Source organism: Meleagris gallopavo, chromosome 4, assembly GCF_905368555.1.
Source record: "Meleagris gallopavo chromosome 4, MGAL_WU_HG_1.1, whole genome shotgun sequence".
Lineage (NCBI taxonomy): Eukaryota > Metazoa > Chordata > Aves > Galliformes > Phasianidae > Meleagris > Meleagris gallopavo.
In genome coordinates this window covers 11,234,047-11,249,303 of record NC_139407.1, presented here as the reverse complement: position 1 = coordinate 11,249,303, position 15,257 = coordinate 11,234,047, and the positions used below count along the sequence as shown (strand labels likewise).

Genomic DNA, 15,257 nt, shown 5'->3' with positions numbered 1-15,257 from the left:
TGTGTGTTAATGAACGCGTGATGCTGTTGTGTATTTAATCTTTTAAATATTATTTAGGGTGGTTGTTTTTTTTCCACGTGGAGCAGGGATCTGTGCTGTAAAGTGGGCAGTGTTGTTCGGAGTGTTTCTGAAGTGAGGTGGCTGAGTGTAAGGAGTAATGGCTTACCAGGTGGGCTGCATATCTGCTGCTCTGTTCTCCCCAGCAGTTGTTGATTTTAAAAGTGTTCTGAAGTTGGGATAAAACCTGATGTGAGAAAGCGATGTGTCCGATTGTCAAATGCAAAAATCTCATAGGTATACATGCGAGAAGAATGCACTTTTTTAGTTTTGCAACACCTGACTCATGATTTTGATTATGTATTCTGCTAAGCTCTAAGTTTCCCCGCACAAAGTGAGAGCTGTACGAAGCAGCTGCACTTCAAACCATTTTACTTCAATTGCAGTAACAACTTTGAGTTTAAATCATTAACAACCTCTGCATGAACTTCTATCCAAATGACTGCGAGTCACAGAGAACGCTTCCCTTGCACCAGGTACTTCTGGGCTTCAATCTCTTTTCTATTTTTTCCTCAAGTTCATGTCTGTCTTTGAAGAGACACGTGTGGTTTGTGAAGTAATGAAAGTTACGTATTGGTTAATGAAAGCTGCTGTATGGGGCTCGGAACACACCTGGCGTTGCTTCAGGATGCAGCTTCGTGACTCCCTGCATTACAGCGGGAAGGTACATGTCAGAAGCATAGGTTGCTGTGTGCATGTAGGAGTGCCATGTAGCAGTGAAACCAACCATGAGAGGTGACCTGATCTGCTTCCTTCCCTCCCCCCTTCTCCAGGAGCTGTGCGATCCGTGCCCACTCGATCTTCCCACTTGCCGAAGCTGTCCCACACGTGCACAGCAGAACCCCTGCCCTGCCCGGGCCCTCCTGGCCCACGTCGCGCGCTCCCTGGGCTCGCGGCTGTGCATCCTCTTTTTTCCCGCCGCCCCCTCGCGCTGCTCTGGTTCGGTTTAAATGAGCCCTTCTTCCCCCGTGCTCCGTGGAGGGAGCAACGTAGGGGGGGCTGTAATTTTTGCACGGCAAAATTACAGTTTTGCTTTTCTATGGCGGGATGACAAAACGCCTTAGTATTTTCCAAAAAAGCGTGCCTGCCGTTATTTTCTTTCCCTCCTTCTCCGCGAGGGCATTACGGCGCGAACGCCCGAACCCCTCACACCTCCTTTCCTTCCCCTCCCTCTCTTTCAGCGAGGAGCGAATGTGTGCGGGACCGGGGCAGCGCATCCTCCGCGCGCCCCGCCGGGCACGGGGGCACCTTCCCCTTTGCTCTGCCGCGTGCGCGCGCGTGTGCCCGCCCGCCGGGCTCTGTGTGTGTGTGCGCGTGTCCCCGCTGCCTCCCGCCGCCCGCGGGCGCGCCGCGAGCGCCGCCGCCGCTGCCCTTTGATCCCGCGTTAGTGTCAGTTAGGGGCCGGCGGGCGCAGCCCTCGGCGCTGCCACCGCAGCCCTCGGCCCCGCACGGCGCCCGCCGGGAGCGCGGCCCCGGCCGCCGGGGGACGCGGCGAGCGGGGACAAGCCAGGTGCACGGCCGGCTCGGGGGGGAGAGGAGGGAGAAAGGGAGCGCGGGGGGAGAGAGCCCTCCGCGGCGGCTCCGGGGACGCCGGCTGCAGCCCTCGCTCCCCCGGCGGAGAGGGAAAGCCCGCCCCGGCCGGCGGCTCCCCCGGGGGCCCGGCTTTGTGCCCGTCCGTGGCCCCCCTCTCCCCCCCGCTCGTGTTTGATCTCCCGTTAAACAGAGGAGGAGAATGTGAAAAAAAGGGGGAAAATGCCCAGGAGGAAGCAGGAGCAGCCCAAGCGCCTCTCTTCACGTAAGTGCCCCCTCTTTTTGCCTTTTTCTCCTTCCTCCTCTCCCCGTCTCCTTCCTCTCTGCAGCCGCCTCCGCCGTTTCGCGCATTAGTTTAGGGTTACAGAGGTGAAACTGACAAAGACACAGCCTGGGTTATTCCTCTTTTAGGTCTGAGCTCAGGCAGCCATGTTGGTGATGAACAGCCTTGTGCCCTTTTAATTTTTCCTCTCTCTCTCCTTTCCCCCCTTCTTTCTTCGCGTCCCTCGCCCTTTCCTCCCCCTCCCTCCCCCCGCCCGTGATTGTGCATTTGTGCTTTGGGGGGGCGGCGTGGGGCTCTTCGGGGCCGGAGGGAGGGGGTGCCGTTAGCGGGGTGGGGAGGGGGGCTCGCACCGGAGGGGAGGGCGGCGAGCGGGGAAGCGGCTGCCGGCGGCTTGCGTGGAACCGGCCGAGAGGTCTGTCCGCGGCTAAAGGTTGCGGCGGGGTGGGGAGGTGGGCACGGCCCCCCGGGGTCGGCGGTGGGAGGGGGTTGGGTTGTGGGGGGGAAGAAGGAGGGGGGGGGGGCGGGAGGCAACCGCAGCGACCCCGCAGCCGCCCCTACGGGAGCCGGGACCGGCGGGGGAGGGGGCGGCGGTGAGGCGGCCCGTAGCGGCGAGGTCTCCGCGGAGCGGGGAGAGGCGGCGGCGCGCGCGAGGCTGCCGCTGGCTGCGGCGGATCGGGGGCTCCGGCGGCGCTGCCCCGGCCGCGAGCAGCAGAGCACAGGGCTAAAGTGCATCCCGCCGCTCCCGCCCGCGGGCACCCCGCGTGCACGCACACGCTTGCATCCCCAACGCGGCTCCCCCTGCCCTGCCGCTCCTCGCTCCCTGCCCCCTCCTTCCTATTTTTTCCCCTCTTTTGCAAAACAGTTAACTTTTCTCCCGCTCTCCTCCATCCTCCCCCTACCCCCCCCGCCCGCATTAAGCGCTCGGCAGCTATTGAGGGAGAGACGGAGGGGAGGAACCTAAAAATACCTTGCCCCTGCCTGGCCCCGGGGGTGCCTTGAGGCGAGCAGGGGCTGGCTGCCGGGGGTCATTTGACCGTCTCCGGCGCATCTGCCCGGAGCGTGCCCTCTGCGCGAGGCCGGGGGCACGGCGGGGCCGAAGACCCGGTCAGCGGGAGTTCAGCGCGGCGGCCCCGGCCCTGCCGCTGCGGGCGGGGCGCGGTGCGGCTCCGCGCGATAGGGGCAGCACTGCCCCGAACCCTCCGTTCGGAGGCACGGGGGCCAGGCCGGGGGGCGGCACTCGCAGCCCGGCGAATATTTCTCTCCCCGTTTTCTTTCCGCCGGTTTAAGGAAGGCTCGAGTTGCGCTTTTTATCGATTTTTCTTCACCTCCGCCCTCCTCTCCTTGCTCCTTCCCCTCATCCCTTCTCTCTCCTTTCGCCCCCGTGCAGCCCTGCCGCGCTCCGCCCGCCGCAGTCGGCGGCCCCGTGCGCTGCTCCCCGCGCACTGCGAGGCCGGCACGGGGGCGGCGGCGGCGCCGCCTCTGCAGCGCCCGGCGGGCGGGGGCAGGGGCCAAGCCCGGGAGCGCAAGGCCTCGCCCGGCGGCGCGGGGGCCTCCCTGGGGGAGTGGGCGGGAGGGTGTGGGGGGGTGGCAGCGCCGCCGCCCGGAGCCCCCTGTGAGCGGGGGGCGCGGCGGTGGGGTGGGGGGGGAGTTCCTCGGCCCGTAGGAGGCTGCGGGGCGGGCCCCACGGGCGGCGCGGCGGCTGACCTTGCCCCTGCCCTGCCCCGTGCGGCTGCCCTCTGCCCGCCTCTCGGGCTGACACGCAGCCCGGGCTCCATTTTAGCTCGCGCTGCCGTGTGCTGCCTGCCGGCCTCGGCTCCGGCGCTGCGCTGCCCCCGCCCGCGGGCTGCGCCTCGGGCTCGCCGCGGCCCCGACCTCCTGACCGCCGCGCCAGGAAAAGTCGCGGCCTTCTCCGATCGAAGGAACAATTGTCTGCATTGTGCGAAACGGGCGCCGTGTTTATTTTGTTTCTTAAATGTACGGCCTCGTTTGCGGCTCTTTTGGCTGAATTTTTTAGTTCAATTCACGAGAGGTGTTGGTTTTTTTTTTTTCGTGATGTGTGAAGCATGCTCGCTGTGTCCCACGCCGATGCTACTTCTTAGTGGTTTATATTTATTTAGATTTCTCTTACGGCCCAATTGCGTTGAATTAAAAAGCTCTCCTCTGACAAAAATATGATAATAATATGTTGGGTAAATAAGGAAGAATTGTAGGAATGCAGATGCAGCCTGCAGCCCTGCACGTTCAGAGGATGGCCTGGAACCCACTGCACTCGGTGTGCAAATGCTATAAACAGTGGCTTTGGGGCTGGTTGTTTTTTTTGTAGTGTGTTTAACGGGCGTTCTGTGTTAAATACACTTTTTCTCCCCCTACAATTCATGAAGGTTTTAGCCATATATTTTTTTAGGTTGTGTATACTTTTTGTTGTTAGATGTTAACGATAGCATTAGAATGGGGAGCCTGCCGCGCACAACCAGAAGGAGATGGCTCAGGTTGTGTTGAGCCTCAGTTCTGCCCCAGCACGGGTTTGGCGCTGCACTTCAGCCCGGAGCTGTGCCACAGGTTGCTGCTGGTGCAGGAGTGCTCTGTGGTGTGCTCAGTGCCTGCGTGCCTGCGTGCCTGCTTTTGGTGCATTGGGTATCCTGTACTATCTTCTGATAATTTGGATGCTCCCGCAGTGGCTGCGAAAGCGAATAGGCATTGTTACACTGAACGACTTAGTAACGTGAGACTATAAATAAGCTGATGCGTTACATTGTGGGCTCTACAGAAGCTCATGTAGAAAGCGGTGTTTTCAGGATCTCCAGGCCTTATTTCATTTCCTATAAATTGCGTGCACTGACATGCATCTGAAGAACGTGGTACGATGGTATGCAGCTGCTGCCCACTGGGACCCTGATTTTGTCTTTCTGTATGTTGGATGCTTCTGTCCGTTGGCTTCATTTGATAACTAATCTAAATTCCGAGATAATTTCCCAAATGAAGATGGCACCACCAAAACACCTGCTCTGGTAAAGAAATTTTCTGCCTTAAGGGTCTGTTAGAGATGTAAGAGACCATTACAACAGTGTAACTTAGTTTCAAGTGAGTTGCAAGATGCTGGCACTAAGGTAGCTGAAGGAGAATAAGAGTTGATTTCATTAGATACATTAATACTACTTGCTTAAAGGGGGCAAGGTTAAGGTTGAGCTCACAGTTACTGGAGTTGTTTACAACACAGTTCAATTTGGAAGGGTGCCTTGGAGGTCATTTGGTCAAGGGCCCTGCTCCCAGCAGGGTGACCCACAACTTTCAGTTGCGTGGATGGGCCGTAGGAAACTCCACTGAGATCATGAATTGCAGCTGGAGCTTCTGCATGCAAAGAAGTGTAATTTTTTGAAATCTTTAGTCACTGATGCTGGTGCATAGTCTTCACTCGCGTTCTGAAATATAAGAGAAAGTGCTTCCTTTTTAATCTAAGGTACGAGTGAATGAGGTCAGAACTTCAGGAATTCTTGGATAGACAATGGCTCTTTCGTATCCAAATAAAATACTGGAGCAGCTCATCTCAGTTTGCACTGAAAGAGCTTCATAAGTTAAAAATTTACTCAGTGCATGTGTGTCTCTTGAGTACTTTTGGATGCACCTAACTCAGACAAATCAGTTCATTTTCATTGGCACGTTTGAAGGAACTTTGCTTGTTCCTTAGTGTGTCGTAGGTGGGTTTTCTTTTGGTGCTTTTTTTCCCCCTCTTTCAGCTGCTTCAATGCTTAGATCCAAATAAGGATATTTTTTTCTTCTCTGTGCAGTTGGAATCAGAATCTTTAAAAATGCGTTCACAAATACAATTTTCCTCTGTTCTTCTTATCCTGACCACCTTATGTTCTATCCTACCTCATGCTATTACTTCCTTTTCTCAGAGTTCCTCACCTTACAAACGCGAGGTGGAAGAGATCAGCCTGAGAAGTAAAAGTTTTGAGAAGTTTTGAGATTGCAAGTAGATGGTTAGGATCTAGATCACTAGATTGTCTCAGACACAGCAATCAGTGTTCCCTGAGGTTTGGTCCAGTCTCAAAAGTTTGCACGCAATGCAGTTTGTGAATGAATGCCACAATACCATTTATACCAAGCTTGTGTTTGTTACATCAGGCAATTAGAAGCTATATTCAGAGTTTTGAACTACTGCGTTTTGAAGGATGAGCTACTGCTTCTGTTGGCTGTCTTTTGTTGAAGATAAAACAGTGATATAATCTCAGTTTAATTTATCAAAAGCTGGATTTGTGATTCTGAGGGGGCATAACTTTTCTTGCTTTTGTGGTTAAGTTTGGTATTAGGTATTCCAGATACTGCGTTGAAGTTTTCTAATGTTTCTACACAAAACAAAGAAGCAACCCTCAAACATGATGAGACTTTTTATTATGTTTTTTAGTACTGAGTTGTATTATCAGAGTGTAAAGAAAATACTGATAATGAGATAAATTAGAAGGGGCTTAAAGCTTCCTCCTTTTTTTATTTCTGCAACTTGCTTTATGTGATGTCTTCTGGCTGCAAGAGACGGTTTTGGGGGGGTGGGTTTTTTCAAAAGACTTCCCAGTGTCAGAAAGCCCTCACCAGCATTTGAGTTTCCTTTGAGACAAAGGGCTTTTATCAGGAACAGGCACCTCTCTTTTAATAGTGTTTATTACCTTGCTAGCAGGCGTTGCATGTACAAGGGGAAGCTTTTAACATATTTTCTGTTTACTATTTCTAACCTCTCACCACGGCAGGGATCATGATATAGCTCACTGTTGACAAGAGGGTCCACGTAGGGAAAATTATTATTCTTAGTATGATTAGGTTAATAATTTCATTGCTATTATCGTAGTTGTCCTGGTGGTACTATAATGTACCTCTTAAATGAACAGCAGCGTTTAGTTGGATGGAGTAGCATCCACGTTGCTCTGTCTGGAAACACTGTTCTTATTTTGTCTCACTTGCTACAGCAAAGTCATCATAGACTTTTCAGAAATAGCTTCTCTCTTTACGGGGATTATTCTTGACATCTGAAATCTCTGTATCAAGTCATTCAGTGGTCAGTGTCTGAAGTCATTCAGTGGTTGGCTCTTAGTGTTGTCTGATGGTACGAAATATTAATAGATCTCACTCAGGTGTGAACTGGAGTAACAAAGAATTGATGTTGTGCTCATTAAGTTACTTAAGGTTTAAGATCTTATGAATTAAATTTCAGACAGAGCAGAGGGACAGAAAAGTATGAAACAAACACAGACTTTTTAGTTGGCAAAGCAGGAAAACCCACAGGTAAAGCAGTAGAATGGGAAATGTAAGAACATGTAGACAATACATTTTTTATTTTTAAGTTTTAAAATGGAAAAAGAAAGAGTACAGCTTCATCTTTGTAATAGCATGATTGTTGTATTTTTCATATGTAAGAAGGCAGAAGTAGGAAGAATTAAGTTTAAAAAAAAAAAAAAAAAAATAGAAGAGCCAGGAGGAGCTGGCTGTTCAAAGTGAAGTATTAGTAATTTCCTATAATTTAATCAGACAAGATCCCAGAGCAAGATAATGAGAGCATGACCTACAAAAGAGGACTTTTTGGAAGTTAAAAGGGTTTCTAACATGAAGCTTTAGTAGGCATATGATTTGTCATGAAGAACCATATAGAGGACCTTTTTTCTTTCACGTTGCAAAGAAATCATAATATGGACATTAGTTCAGATGGTTAGGAAGAGCTAATTTGGGTTGTGTCTGAAATCCTTTTGCTGTTAGAACTGTAAAACTACTCCAGAGTCATACTTGATGAATTTATCTTCTAAATAATGTTTTGTTCTGGTTTCTGGTATACCGTTTTTTTCTTACCTGCTTTGTCAGTCACGGTACTATGGTGTGTATCATTTGAATTTACATATATAACCCCCCTTCGTGGTTTATGGAGCCTGAAGTGTTATGTGTTTCATTAAAACAGTATGCTGAAATCTTGGAGTTCAAAGTAGCTAGCAGTATGTAATGCATGTCAGTTTTCAAGTCATTCTCTTTTTCTGTCCCCCTGACTTTTTATTTCATGTTTTAAAGTTGTTTCTATAAACAACAGTAAATGACGTGGCTCGATATGGGCTGAAGGAAAAATAACCGCAAGAAGGTTGCTAGCCCTTTCCCCAAGGATTTTTTTTTCCCCAATTATTTTAATTTGAATTCTAAAACTCAGGCTTAACCCAGACTTCAGTTCAAAGGAAGCATGTTGCAGGGTACGGTCAGCATAACTGCACGCCTGCACACGTACATCCCCACAATTGTGACTAATTTAATGCAGGATTCAGTAACTTGTGTCCAAAAATTCACAGAAGAACTTCTCTTTCAGTTTTTGGTTTTGGAGACTAACTCAGTGTCATAGTTACAGAACCATTATGCTCCCAAAGATGAATTTTCTTCTCCTCACTTGCCTTCAGTGGTGTTTACAACCTGATACTCCGTTTGGCCTAGACAACATGCGTGCTTCATCTAGGCCTGTAGGTGTAGGCTTTCTAGTTAGCTCTATTGCTTAAAGTTTCTCTTGTCTTTCCAGGGATTTCATGTTAGTGGTGTAATTACACTGAACAGTAGAATCCCGTGGCTTAAGCCCAATGCTTAAACTAACCTGTTAGTTTTTGCACATGTTAAGAGTTCACCCAGAGTCCAAGTTCAATTAACTGGGAATCATGGAAGGGTTATGATTTTATTTTATTTTTTGAGAAGCGTGTAGTAAGGAGAGAAAAACTGGACCATATAAACAGTCATTTCCCTCGTTCTTTTCAGTACTTAGGTGATAGGAATGGAAGTTGGGGCTGAAGGGATGACTAATGCTGATGGTATGGTAGACCAAGAAAAAGAAGTTTCTTATGCGGGACTACAGATTTAGCTGCTGCTTAAAATATGTTGCATTAAAAATGAAAGGGTTACCAAGCAGTAGAGGTCTTGTGGTGCTTGACTTAACCAGCAGATTGAGAAAGTGAAGTTAGGTTCTATACATTTGCACTGTTTCATTTCTTTTGTTTGGGACAGTCGCTAGGATAGAAATAAATCAATTATTCAAAACAACTCAAAGCAAGCCCCTGTCATCATTCCTTTAGGTTCTGCATGGTTTTACTTCTGGAGACTCCCTCCCTCAAGAAGGATTTATAACTGCAGGACCTCATCTGAGATTTGCTGCTTGAATGTCTTTTCTGCTTTCACAGGGCTTTCTAAGCAAATAAGCAGAATTCTGTCCTCCTTGTTTAAGGCCACACAGAGAAGTTTTACCTGGAAGTTTCTATAATGGAGAAGGTTTGGTAAAGACTTACTTTAAAACTATAGCTCCCTATTTTAAAAGGGTTTTGGATGTGTCCTGGATCTTGGTACCTGATAGAGATTGTAACATGCTGTACCAGGTCAAAAGTGGGAATTCTGTTGAGTTCTTAAAAAAAAAAAAAGGCAAGTAACTCGTAGAAAAATGCTTTAAAAATTTGGTGGTTTTAACAAGCGTGAGTTTTGCTTAATGGATGATCCTCATTTGTGACTTCATTAATGAACAGGAATTCTTTGTGAGCCACTTCATTTTGACTCGTGTAGTACAAATAAGCGATGATAATTCATCTTAGATGAATTTATTTTCTCAAAAATGAAAATAGTAGCAGATCTTCCGCAGTAGATAATCATGCAGTTGAGAGCAGGTAAGGGAAAGAGAGAGTACTGGGCAAATGGATCCAGCTAGCAGCAGGTGTTGAGGCTGTTTGAGTTTGCTTGCATTCCTGAAGCGCAGACAGAATCAGTCCCCTTGTGGGCTGCTGTGTCAAATGTAGACCTCGCAGCTGGTGCCTCAGGACTCATTTCATCTGTGTTTGAAGCAGAATCTCCACTTTTCTACCTTTGTGTTTCTAGCACTTTGAGGCCATGAGGAGCCCTTCTTAGGCACCAGTGTAAGCATAACAGCCTAGAGCTGCTCTAATTTCTGCTGCCCACAGGCTCTCATCCTGCTCCGTGTTCTGGAGGGGAAGGGCTGACATAATCATTTTGTCAATTCTGTGTTGCCAGAGGGAGTTCTGTGCACAGAGAATAACTCTGAAGGGGGCTCTTCTGCCCACCTTGAGGTACCTTTACATTGCCCGTAAGGTATAAATGGACCTCGCCATAATTGCTTATATGTCTTCCTGCACAGTGCTATGCCATGTTGAGATAACAAAGCAAGCTCTAATAAAGCTACCTTGTGTATGGGAGGCAGTTATCACAGCAGTCTACTCAGGTTAATTCAGCCATAGTGCTTCGGGGTATTCTCAGGCTGGTTCAGATATCACTACATAGCACTGTGTTATTTAGCATGGACATGCTCTCGTGAGAATCGGAGTTGTTGTCTTTGAAGGCATTTCCTAGCCTGCAAAAAACTGTTGGTAAAGCTCACAGAGTCTTCAGCCAATAAAAAATCAAATCCCGTAATCCCGTGATGGGCTGGAAGTAGGTGTGAAACATCCCTTTCTCCTCCACCTCTGAATTTTAGGTGAATTTCTGAGCGGAGTATAGAAATGATCCATGCCCTGAGCAGCCATAGCATTAGTTTCTTCTAAAATGAGTTTGGCACAGAACCCTAAATCTCCTTATTTTATTTAAGTTTTGAGGAAGGTTCGCTTTTTATTTGGTGCTTGCACGAGAATGAAGTGACCACTGACTTAGTGTGTCTAAGAGTGAGGAGTTCCTATTCTGCATGGGAAGAATCGCTTCTGTGCTAGCCTACCCCTACAAGTAGCTTCCTAATCCTCTCTTGTTTGGCTTTGCTTGTTAACCCCAAGCAATCCTCTCAGGGGCAAAGAAAGCAGCTGTCTTTGGTAGCAATCAGCACGACAAAACAAACAGTTCTTGAAGCTTCCCTTAGATACTGTAATATCTTTCTTGTGGGAGGAATTAGAGAAACAGAGAATATAATTTGCCGTGTTTTAATCTGACTTTGGGAGTGAGGAAAGTAGTAAATTATAGGAAGCAAGATTCCTGTGGCATTTTCAGGAAGGAATAATTTCAGTATCTAAACCTTAAGCCTTTTGTTTCTGAGCCAGTCAGAAAGCTAATGTGCATAAAGCACTCAGGTGAGTAGTGGAGCACGGTAAAACTTAAGGAATGTGCCCCTCAATTAATTAGAAATACAAATAAAAAAACTGGAGAATCTGCATATCCCAGAAATAAACAGAAATTAGCTAAAAACAAATATTTGTTAGATTAGGTAGGCTGTCTGTTCTCACCTGCTGTGCTTGTGCATTGACACGCATACCATTTGTGGGCTTCCACTTTGTGCCCTCTTGGCGGGAGCTGTAAACATGATAGGGGTAGTTGAAGACGTTGCAGCAGCTCGATGTGAGGCTTCCTTGGTTTTCTTTGTTACAGCTTACATATTTTAGTAACATAGGAATTTCTGATTGATTTTGTTGTTTCCTTTATTTTACTGATGAACAACCTTCATAAATGTGTTCTAAAGCAACAATTCAGTCTATTTTAACAGCGTTTTTATAGGAGTCAGTGTTTTGAATAGTTACCATGAGGTTTTCTCATAATGTACTTTATAAAAGGGAAATAAAGTTCACAGTATTTACTGTCACAACCTTCCCAAATTCAATATTTATGATAATCTAAGATGACTTTTCTGAGTTCCGTTTAACTTGATTTTGAAAACCAGAGCTTAGCGCCTCTTAGCAACAGTGGGCCGTCTTTGCAGATTTGCCCTGATCGCCCTTGTGCTGTTGGAGCGGTGCAAACGTTGAGCAAGTTGTCTTGGCCTTCCCAGGTGGAGTTCTCATTGCACAGGGGAAACACAAGGGAGAAACAGAGAGCTGTAAAGGCTCGTGTTGCATTCCTCCTTTACCATATTCTGACAGTGCCACGCAGGAGAAAACCTGCTCCTGGATATAGACTGAACAGAAGCATCTGGATTACTGGGCGTGTAGATGTAGTGACTCTTCTCAGCTGAGTGGAAGGATTTGCTTTTGCCACTGGGGCCGTTGTGAAGTTATCTTATTTGTAGTCAGAGAAGGAAATACTGAGCTGACCGAAAAGTCAAAGTAAGCACAAGTCAAAATGTACAGCACAGGCTGTTTTCTTCTTCCTTCCTTAGGAGCCGACTGGGTTAATTTTGTGCTCAGGACATGAAAACTTGCCTTCAGCAAGCAAGATTTTTTTTCTTGCTGTTTTTCTAGTGTGTACATAACAACTACATTGCTTGTAATAGTTTTTGCAAATAAGAGACTAGACTCCAGTGGTGGAGCTGTATGGGTTGTTTGTGATGGTATATGGAGGCTCAGTGGGATGGTTTATAGACAAGAACTGTCCAGCTTTTTGGAGTTCTTGTTTCTTTTTTTTTTTCCCTCCTTTTCCAATTGTTTAACAGGAAGTTATCATCAGAGATTCTTCTCACCTGTTGGAAGAGAACTTCACAGACATCTTTTTTTTTTTTCCAGTGTAGCACTGCTACATTGATGAAGATGAGTTTTTCTCCTTTATCTCTAAAACCACTAAGCACTGATGATTCTTCCTTTTTTTCTTTTCTTTTTTTTTTTTTTTTAATCCTTTGCCAGTCAGTATTTATGGTAAGATTTCTAGACCAGCTGGAGAGAATGGTCAGCCTTTTCATGCATGTAGGAAAGTAGAGGAATATCCGTTTTTCATTTTGGCAATGCTACTACTACTACTTTATCAATGAAGACTACTGATAGTCGCACAATATAATGAAAAGTTATTTGGAGCTGGTTCAGTAGAAGACATGCTATGCCTTTAAACCCTGAACGACAAGAGGAAAAGTTAATGCTGCCATTTGTACTATTTCAGACATTGTTGGCCTTGCTTGAGATGTTAGAGCCAGGGATCATGCAGAAAGCAGACTAGAAGTAGCATGTTTTTCTGTAAGACTCTAAATATTCTTTCATTCTGAGTGTCTGCTGGATTTCTGTTCACTAGTGATTAGACATAGGAAGGTGCTCTGAAGAGCTACCTTGTGCTTTCTTGTATTGGTACAGTACATAGGACTGCAAGTCAGGGAGCCAGACAGCCTGTTGTCCTCACTATACATGGTCTGACAAAAATTAGTGTCAGCCCGAAAGTGAGCTTGTATTGGAATTAGATGTACTGTAGGAAAGATGCATGTAGCAATTTCTCAGGTAAACCAAGGCACCAATGGCTGAAGTCATGCATGTGGATAGCAATTTTTCCTCTGAGAAACTAGAGGTAAGCCGAAAAAATAGAAAGCAAGCTCCTTGAAATGGCTAGGTACGTGCTGAATGTTGCTGTATGGGTTTTGTTTGTTTGTTTGTTTTTTCCCAGTGATTTCAAAACCTTCTGAAGGGCTTTCCATGAGTACTGAAATTATGCTGGGCTTACACTGTTACATCTGGTGGGAGTTCTCCCCTTCTCTATTTCAAAACTTGACTATATCTTCCAAAAGGTACGGGAAACTAATTCTATTCAGAGAGACCTAGACAGGCTTGAGCAGTGGGCCCAGGAGAATGTCTTTGAGGTTCAGCAAAGCCAAGTGCAAGGTCTTGCACTTGAGTCAAGGCGACTCCCGCTATCAGTACAAGCTGGGAGACAAAAGGATGGAGCAGAGCCTTGCCAAAAAGGACCTGGGGTACTGGTGGATAGCAGGCTGGACAAGAGCCTGCAATGTGCCCTTCCAGTCCAGAAAATCAACCGTATCCTGGGCTGCATCAAAAGAATCATGGCTAGCAGGTTAAGGGAGGTGATTCTACCCCTCTGAGCTGGTGAGGCGTCACCTGGAGTACTGCATGCAGGTGTGGAGTCCTCAGTACAGGAAAGATATGGACCTGTTGGAGCATGTCCAGAGGAGGGCCACGGAAATTTTCCAAGAGATGGAACATCTCTCCTACAAGAAGAGGCTGAGAGAGACAAGAATAAATGGTTTCAAACTTAAAGAGGGGAGATTTGGGTTGGGTATAAGGAAAAAGTCTTTTACAGTGGGGGTCTTGAGGCACTGGAACAGATTGCCCAGAGATAAGCTGGAAGCCCTGTCCCTGGAGGCACTCAAGGCTAGGCTGGAGGGGCCTCTGAGCAGCCTGATTGAGCTGTGGATGTGCCTGTTCATTACAAAGGAGTTGGACTAGGTGACCTTTAAAGGTCCCTTCCAACTCTAAGGATTCTGTGATTCTATTTTCAAATTCATTCATCAAAGCAGAAAGCAGGACAGAAGGTGGAGTCACTGGCCTCAAATAATGATAGTGGGGGAGCTTTATTTTCTGGAGCTATGGCTTTGCTGTTTAGAATTATAATTATTATTTTTTCATAAGACTGTTTTAATCTCATTTGTAGTAATTAAGCATTTCCTGCTAATTTAAACAGTTGGTTTTGGTGATACACAGATCGTCTGCTCACGTGTACTGGTTCTAGTAATGTAAAGTTAAAAAATGTACACAAGAGTCAAGGAAGCAGATAATTCACTGATTTATCAACCTTAGCCAATTTTTTTTTTTCTTTTCCTTACAACATAGTGGTAGCTATGGTAAATTTACTCTGGATTGCTTAAGGGTACCGATTCTATATGGTGTGTACAACACATGAGGGCACCTCTTAAAATGAATGGTTGAAGGAGCAGGTAATCAGCCTTTGAGGCTTTGGTGCCTCGATTAGCCTTTTGGTCAATGGTTTATTCCTTAGAAGGGTTTGAAATTGCCCTCCACAGCACAGCTGAGAGCACAGGTCCTTTGTGGATTTTCCTTGGTGCTTCTAGATCAATTTCAGTCTTTTAGGTATTTTGAGAACTTTTCATAAACTTAGCGCTGTGCATAAGCAATAATGCTAAATTACTGTTGTGATCTGGAAGTTGTTTATCTTCGTGGCAAATTGTTTGTGTGCAACAAAGAGGGCGTTCTTGAACACTTTCCTCACTTTGGTCAGCCCATTTTGTGGGATGAATTGACACTCACAGCTTCTCATGCACTTCCTTTCCAACTTCAAGGATGACTAAAATCATGTTGTTGTGGCAACTTTGTCAGTTTTAAATGAATAACCATGCTAAAATGAGCTAGCATATTGAAGAGTAAACCAGTGATATAATAATATACACCATAAACCAAACTCTTTATTCTTGTCTGCTCAAACATGTAAGGATTTTTGTGCCTGCTTTCTGTCATTGGGATGGTGTCTGTGCTGAGGCTTGCAGTACATTTCAGGCAATGAAGATGCATTCTGCTGCAGTAAAGAATTGCGACAGCTATCACTGCAGCCAGTTCTGGGAGGTGGCAGGGCAGGTGCAGGCCTTAATTAAGATGAATTGTTAGCTGATGAAGGCACTGAGTGATTAAGAGCAATAGTTTACAGAGATGTTTCAAATACGGAGGACACAGATATGCAAAATAAAGTGAGCCACAGATTTTATCTCTTATCAAGTTAAATGAAGATTAGAAAGCAAAGCTTT

General features: G+C 46.6%; 2 protein-coding genes across 7 annotated transcripts in view; both read left to right on the top strand.

Annotated features, from left to right (window-relative positions):
* Window positions 1-15,257, top strand: part of SLC10A7 (solute carrier family 10 member 7) — a 255,974-nt gene that overhangs the window by 227,536 nt on the left and 13,181 nt on the right. The window lies entirely within an intron of this gene.
* Window positions 1,353-15,257, top strand: part of ZNF827 (zinc finger protein 827) — a 108,341-nt gene continuing 94,436 nt past the window's right edge. For 3 of the 6 annotated variants that reach the window (XR_014882833.1, XM_085222155.1, XM_085222154.1), the window contains exon 1: window positions 1,353-1,852. Coding sequence is in view for 5 of the 6 variants with exons in the window: in XM_085222155.1 (XP_085078281.1) it covers window positions 1,810-1,852 (43 nt within the window). In the remaining variant the exon portion in view is untranslated. The remainder of the gene's footprint in view (window positions 1,853-15,257) is intronic. The other 3 variants (XM_085222153.1, XM_085222152.1, XM_085222149.1) reach the window with 3 other exon arrangements.